This window comes from Styela clava, chromosome 9 (assembly GCF_964204865.1).
Source record: "Styela clava chromosome 9, kaStyClav1.hap1.2, whole genome shotgun sequence".
NCBI classification, from domain to species: Eukaryota; Metazoa; Chordata; class Ascidiacea; order Stolidobranchia; family Styelidae; genus Styela; species Styela clava.
The window spans coordinates 6,154,333-6,161,471 of NC_135258.1; the positions used below are offsets into that span (position 1 = coordinate 6,154,333).

General features: G+C 36.5%; 1 protein-coding gene across 1 annotated transcript; it reads left to right on the plus strand.

Moving 5' to 3' along the window:
• The first annotated feature begins 617 nt into the window (after positions 1-617).
• On the plus strand, positions 618-6,482 carry LOC120339582 (dual adapter for phosphotyrosine and 3-phosphotyrosine and 3-phosphoinositide-like). The gene is made up of 5 exons (XM_039407741.2): positions 618-832; positions 1,640-1,824; positions 3,161-3,275; positions 4,016-4,160; positions 5,141-6,482. Exons 1-5 carry the CDS (start codon positions 626-628, stop codon positions 5,269-5,271), a joined length of 783 nt encoding a protein of 260 aa, XP_039263675.2. The 5' UTR covers positions 618-625; the 3' UTR covers positions 5,272-6,482.
• The last annotated feature ends 657 nt before the right edge of the window (positions 6,483-7,139 follow it).

Consider the following 7,139-nt stretch of genomic DNA (forward strand, 5'->3'; position numbering starts at 1 on the left):
AGCCGCATGCAGAAAGAAATTTTTTTTTTTTTTTCAGAAAGTGTCATTGTAACAACTACTCATTTTTTTTCAGAAATCGTGATGTCACATCAATTACTATTCGCTATGATAGTGTCGAATGTAATGGTGGCTGGCATTGTTGAACCGTAGATGAATAAAAGGATGTTAATATTAATTTAATATTTCGCAGTTTATGTATTTTTTTAGTTTAGGTTTGAAAATATGCCTAAATTTTATATCTAATTTTGATATTTACAAATGCGCAATTCCACATTATAACTTTCTATAGTGTCACTAGCCCTTGATATTTTATTGGTCGCATTTAGTTTCGCCTGAGATCATATCCTTCGATTTCTTATTTATTTCTCGTGACGTTGCTCTGACCAGATATTATTAAAAAATGTCAACCGCAGCTGACGACTAGCATTATTGTTGACTGTATTAAGTTTTTATAAACTTCTCTCGTTGAAATCTTTAATTCTATCAAATCTGATCAGTCCGTCTGTCTTGAATTTCTTTCAATTTTGGTATTTACAAGTTCTAAATATATGATTGCGCAGAGCCTGCATTGCCGAACAGCACTGCTTTTAAATCCTTTATATGTATTAACAGAAATTTAATCATAATGAATATATCTATGCCAAGAGCAAGGCAGAGAGACCCGCTAAAGCAACTACCTTATTACCATGGCAAATTATCTCGCCACCTAGCGGAAGTACTGTTGATGTCAAATGGCGAGGAAGGGAGTTTTCTTTTACGACTCGTCAATATCGACGCAGACGAATATTGTATTAGTGTCAGAGCTAAAGACCAAGTCAAGCATTTTAAATTGGTAAGTTTGAAGGAATATCTTTTTTCATCATATTCCTATCATCGCCTGTTTTGGATTTTTATTATTCCTTCCTCACTATGCACAGGGAATCCTGTTTTGGTATTTGTTTAATCGATTAAGCATCGTTAGCTAGTGTTACTTGCAGATGACACTTCTTGGGTTTTAAGCACATACCTAACCCACGGTATAATAAATTGGGCGCTCCAGAAGTGTGTGTACTAACATGGAGGTAACTAATTTTGTTCGTCTATTTTACATCAAGTTGTGTAAAGGGACTGAGACCTACAGGCAGGGGGTTTATTCTGTTGGTTATCACAGACAGTCCCCGAATTTGTAATATAACTAAAATAAGGGAAAATCGGAATAAAATTATTGCCTAACCTTAGCCTGGTACACACACACTATACGGGAGTGCCATAAATTTGGTAGGCGATGCTAGAACCGGACAAAGTATATTAAGTTGCCTTTACATATCTTCATTGTACCCTGACTATTGCACAGTTCGAATAGGTAATACCGTGCATATGGATATGTATTGCATTAATTTAAAATGAGTAAACAATAAAAGTGGAACCTCACTCGATGTAAAGCGATATTTTTGTACTTTTTTCCCTAAAATATTAAAATGCCTACATGTGGAGAATGCCCCTGATTCCCGTATTTACAATCCCATTGTGAGAATAGGTAGCACCTTATAAGCAAAAATAAATACAAATAAAAATAGATTACGTAAATGGTTGGTGCGTGGGCCAGTGACGCCTCCAAAGACATCCAAATGCCCTTTTCTGATATAGATTTGTATTGCAGATTAAAGATGGGATGAGCTATATGTTGGGATTTGCCGACTTCGAATCTATTTCGTTACTTCAGTCTTACATCGCAAATCAACCGGTACTTGGAAGCAGGCAATCAGATTTGGGAGATAACTTCGAAAATGGAACCATGGTCACTCTGAAATATCCTTACCCGAATCATGTGGAGGAACCGCAAGGGTAAGATGTATACAATATTGCATGTAATTTCCTCATTGTGGTGCTCGGAATTTTCTTATCCGGTAACTCAAAGATCTTCTACTTCAGAAAATCTGGGGGGATATATTGGTGGTGTATGGAGTCATTATTTTTGTAAAAGTGAAAAATCTGCTAAACTAATTTAAAACATCTCATATAATATGAAAAGTCACTCCGAACATTTTCTAGTTTTCATAATTTTTGAGTTGTTCCGTATACATGCACTCCGAGCAAGGCTTTGTACAAGTAATCACTGGCTTTGTAGAAACGTCATGAAATGTGTTTTTCGATCTTATTTTAAACTAGAAGACTTCTTGATGAACTTCAACTTATTCGAGGAATTTTATTTACTGCCATAGTTGTGATATTAAAACATAAAGCTGGCAAACGATACTGTCGATAAGAGAATAGACCGATATGTCGATAGAGAATAGCTTTAATCAGGCTGTCTATCTTTATTTGGAGATTATAATAAGCAAAACATTTGAAAATTTAAAAAATTAAAAGATGTAGGAACTACTTGATAGTTTTGCCCCATTCCAAAATCATGCTTCGAGATCAAATTCGGAAAAGTTTTAATTCGATTAATAGTTGAGCGTTCGTCCTTGAAATGCTCACGATGCTGTTCAAACAATTCGGACATTATGGTACTTGAGTCTGTTTGTGGAGTCGTTATCTACTCAACGCCCATCTATAATCACTGATAATTATATGGCTTTTAACAATTATTTGTTGTTGGCTCATTGGACCTGCCACGACTTTACGCAGAGTGTAAAACAAAAAGATGTCGATACTTGCAAAACATAGTGAATCTCTGTGTAATAAATCTGATTTTTCAGAATACTGTCTGTAGCAAGATTACTGAAATGCCTCACGAAAACTGCGATATTACTAATATACATGCTATCGATCTGGGCCAACCTCTTATCCTTTTTCTATGGCAGTTGTTCTAACCCTTTTCGTTGAATTACTCCTTTCGTCTATTTTGGAATTCTTTTTTCCTCCCTCACTATGCAAAAAACTATTCATTCATTGTTTAATAGATCCCTAGTCAGTGTTATGCAGAAGTCGCACTCCAGTTTTTGTTCAGTTTAAGTAGTTTAAAATGTGTACATACAGGTATTATAGTAACGGTGCTCTTGAAGTATGCGCACCAAGATGTCACATAACCTGAATCCTAACCTGGTACACAACGTGAGTTTAGGTTGTGCGCCATCTTGATGCGCATACTTCAGGAGGTCCATAGTAACAATAAAGAAATAAAAAATATATCTAACACTACAGCAAATACAAAGAAAATTTCAATACATTTTCACAGCTTTGATGAAATTCGCATGCATTCCACGATTTCAGTCGATTCAACAGCAAAAAGTCTCAAACAAAGAATCAGGGCAGTCCCAATGGCGACCAAATCTGGATATCTTACAAAAGAAGTAAGCAAAATGTCGTATTTGTAATGCGTCGTAAATCAGTTTTCGTCTTGGAAATGCCGTATAACTAAATTTTGATCATGAATCACACTTCATATGCTTAATATCTCCTGGATATCTCACTGAAAAAAAAGCTTGTGATACGGCGCAAAGCAGTTTAATATCCGCCGTGGAGATGCCGTATAACTAAATTTTAATCATGAATAACGATCCATATGCCTAATAAAACAACTCACTTAAAAGTTTTAAATCTCTCGACAGAAGGAATTACATAAGAATTACAGAAGACCAAAACTTTCGTTGTCGTTTACGGCAATTTAACTGGTGTATTTTGGGCGCTCCAGAAGTATGTATAACTAATTTTGTTCGCCTATTTAACATCAAGATGTGTAACGTGACTGAAACCTATGGGCAGAGCGGATATTCACTTGACTAACACAGACAGTCCCCGAGCTCGTAATAGAACTAAAATAAGTGAAATCGGAAAAAAATTATGGCCTAACCCTAATCTGGTACACATACTACGGGAGTACCGTAATTTGGATCCAAAGCGCTTTAAGACAGTAAGGTCAAGAGAATACTTCAAATTTGGGACCTTCCGAAGTGTGTGCACCAAAATGGCGCACAACCTGAACATAGTATGTGCACTAGGTTAGGGATCAGGTTGTGCGACATTTCGGTGTACATACTTCGGGAACACCCAAATTTGTGCTGAATTAATTGGAATAAAAATATCTTCCCAGGGAGGATCATTTAAATCATGGAAACGAAGATGGTTCGTCTGCATCAGGAATAAACTCAGTTATTTTGAGAATAAAGATGACGGGAGGCTGATCAGTACGATTGATTTAACTGAAGCGACGCAATGTGGAAGGACAGAACTGCCAGGTAAGTTAGCTCGCTAGATTCGGATACTTTCCTCGTGCAACAAACTTTGAACATTTGAACAAAAAAAAGGATTCTCGAAAATATCTACTTCATTTCAACTGCAATGGACGTGGGGTCGCAAAAGACTTTCAAAGTCATCGAGTCAGGGACACCAAGAAAAGCGGCAGCTATCAGGCGGTATTACACCAGCCATATATACCCCTTCGTAACCTTTATAGATGCATTATCCTGAATGAAAATGCGTACTTTCTGCCTGTGGCAAGATCCTAGTACCGCTTTACTAATTTGGGTACTCCCGAAGTATGTGAAACAAGATGGCGGACACCGGAACGTAGTATGTGTACCATGTTAGATTTAGGCCATAATTTTATACCAATTCCTTATTTAGGTTCTATTACGAATTGGAGGACTAGTCAAGTGACTCCCGTAGTATTTGTACCTGTAATTATGACCTAACCCTAACCTGGTACACAATACACATAATACGTTCCGGTGGTTGTCATCTTGGTTCACATACTACATGAGCACTCTTTTTCCTGCTAGGTAAACATCGCGAGGTTTAACGTCAATCACAAGTCAGCACCCACGAATTAAGTCATCTTACAGACTTTTTATTGGATAATAAATAATCTTTTCGAGATTAAATGAGCAGTATTCCACTATCAAGCATTGCAGTCTGTTTCGTGTTACACATCTTTAATGTCATCTAGCGTGGAACCAACGGTAACATGCAAGACATCGTTCAATTGTGAAAGTGCCGAGACCACCGATGCGCCGTAAAGAAGCTTCTTCCCTAATTAGTCCCCAGTGTTATATATAGTCGATGCTTTTTTGTCGATTTTCCATACTATCTTTAACAGAGTCCGGACTCAATTTTCTTCAACCTTGTTGATTTCAAATCTTGCACACATTCGTCGTCCCACTGATCTCTGAAATCACAACTTTATGTATTTCTTTATAATGAAGTCTTCTATTTCTAGGAAAAGAAGACAAATTCACATTTGCTCTCGTTTGTAAAGTCAGAACCTGGAATTTCATAGCAGATAATGGAAATGATATGCTGGAATGGCTTGAGCTTCTCTCTTGGAAGATTCGGCAAAATACACTTTGAAAGACCCCTGACTATAAATAGAATAGACTTTCACCTATGCAAAAGACAATTATAATAATACAATGTACGGTGCTACCATGTCCTGTGATCTATCGCCATAGACCGCCCACCCAAAAGCAGACTTAAGTCCCCTGCTTTGGGGTTAAGGGACAGATCCATGTCATAAAATGGTAACTAAATTAACTGATGTTCATCAGGAATGGAAAATACAGTAGCAATCTCACACTATAGTAGCTAACAATAAGCTACAAAAAACAGATAGTGAAGCTAAAGTATGTTTTACTCAAAAAACACGTTGAAAATACGTGGATAGAACGTAAATATCCAAAATAAAGAAATGGAAATATCTACTTAGGACTAGCTTCACGACCCCTCAAAAATTGTCTACGCCTCCCTTTGTGGCCTTCCTTGCCGTTCAAGAATCACCGGAGTAGTACAAAAAATACAAATACCCAACGACATGACAAGAAGATATAGTTGGATCAACAGAAGCTTTTTCATATTATTACGATATATTATAATATAATTTATAGGTATTACAGTGTTTGACTTTGTCATGAATCTGCGCCTTACCTTTAGGCCTGACTTTGGGATCCATTGTGAGTCTATCGAATTCGTAACCATATATTTACTGTATTCAAATTAGTGATAACAACTTATAAACTGTCAATGTAAATGAATGAATATTTATGAAGAATAGGATCGGTGCAAAGTGCCTCCGTGTGTAGCAGATTGTAAATCTCGATTATTTGTCGGATGTAGTACATTCCAGAACATGAAAGTATAAAGTTTGAAAATACGTTGTTTTCTTACCATGCTGAGATACAAGCAAGTGGATTAGCAAGCTTGTGGATTAGGGACTTCCATAGTGTGGGTACCGGGTTAGGGTTAGGCCATAATTTTACTCCAATTTTCCTTATTTTAGTTCTATCACGAGGTCGGTGACTGTCTGTGTTAGTCAAGTGAATACACCCCCTGCCTATAGACTTCATTCACTTCTAACAACTTGATATAAAGTAGACGAACAAAATAGTTACCTTCATATTGGTACACACACTTCTGAAGCACCCATAATCGTTCAGATATAAATAGTCATTTTTTTTAATAAAAGCTTTAATTTGATTAATTTTTCTGGCCGTTTGTCTGTTTTTCTGAAACAAATTTATCCGTGAATACTCGGTATAAATTTTGTCATATTGTACAGCTACGGCAAGAATTTTTAATAATTCAACATTAGCAATTAAATAATGGGTCATAGTTGTTGCGTTACAATTAGCAGATAACGTTGCTATCGTAGGAAATATGACGCGGTTAAGAAAGACTTCGGACCCCGAACAGGTTGCTGTTTTATTTGATATTAAACGGAAGTGTTGCTAACCACTTCCTGTGACAACCTATGTGTTTAATTCAGTTTGAATTTTTTTGGTGTTGACGGTGCGTTTTGGTAATTATGTGTATTAGGGTTTTATCAATTGGTAAAATGCGGTATTAAGAACTTTTTCACATGCATTCTTATTACTGCTAGACGAGCCATACTGCCATTGAGTCAGTATATCTGTAGCTTTAAGCTACATGAGTACATAGGCTAGACCAGGGATGTACAACCTTTATTGCAAGAGGGCCAGATACAAGTTACTAGGGGACGCCGCGCGCGCACCTTCACTTGAGATAGCCATTCTAGTAGTTGCAAGCACAAATAATTGATGACAGTAAAATTTTACTGCAAACTATTCGGTATTATCATCCGTTAACTGGAATTTCTTGTTGTTCTTTAAGCATTCATCAACGTTCTTCTTAATTAGAAAAAATGAATTTATTTGCATGTGCAATAGCCATTTTATGCGCATATGATGAATTATAAAATAAAT

Bases quoted from the DNA above. Each gene is read 5' to 3' on its own strand.
- LOC120339582 (XM_039407741.2), top strand. From the start codon at position 626: ATGAATATATCTATGCCAAGAGCAAGGCAGAGAGACCCGCTAAAGCAA. The intron at 833-1,639 runs GTAAGTTTGAAG...TTTGTATTGCAG, and splicing joins AAGTCAAGCATTTTAAATTG to ATTAAAGATGGGATGAGCTA. The intron at 4,161-5,140 runs GTAAGTTAGCTC...TTCTATTTCTAG, and splicing joins TGGAAGGACAGAACTGCCAG to GAAAAGAAGACAAATTCACA.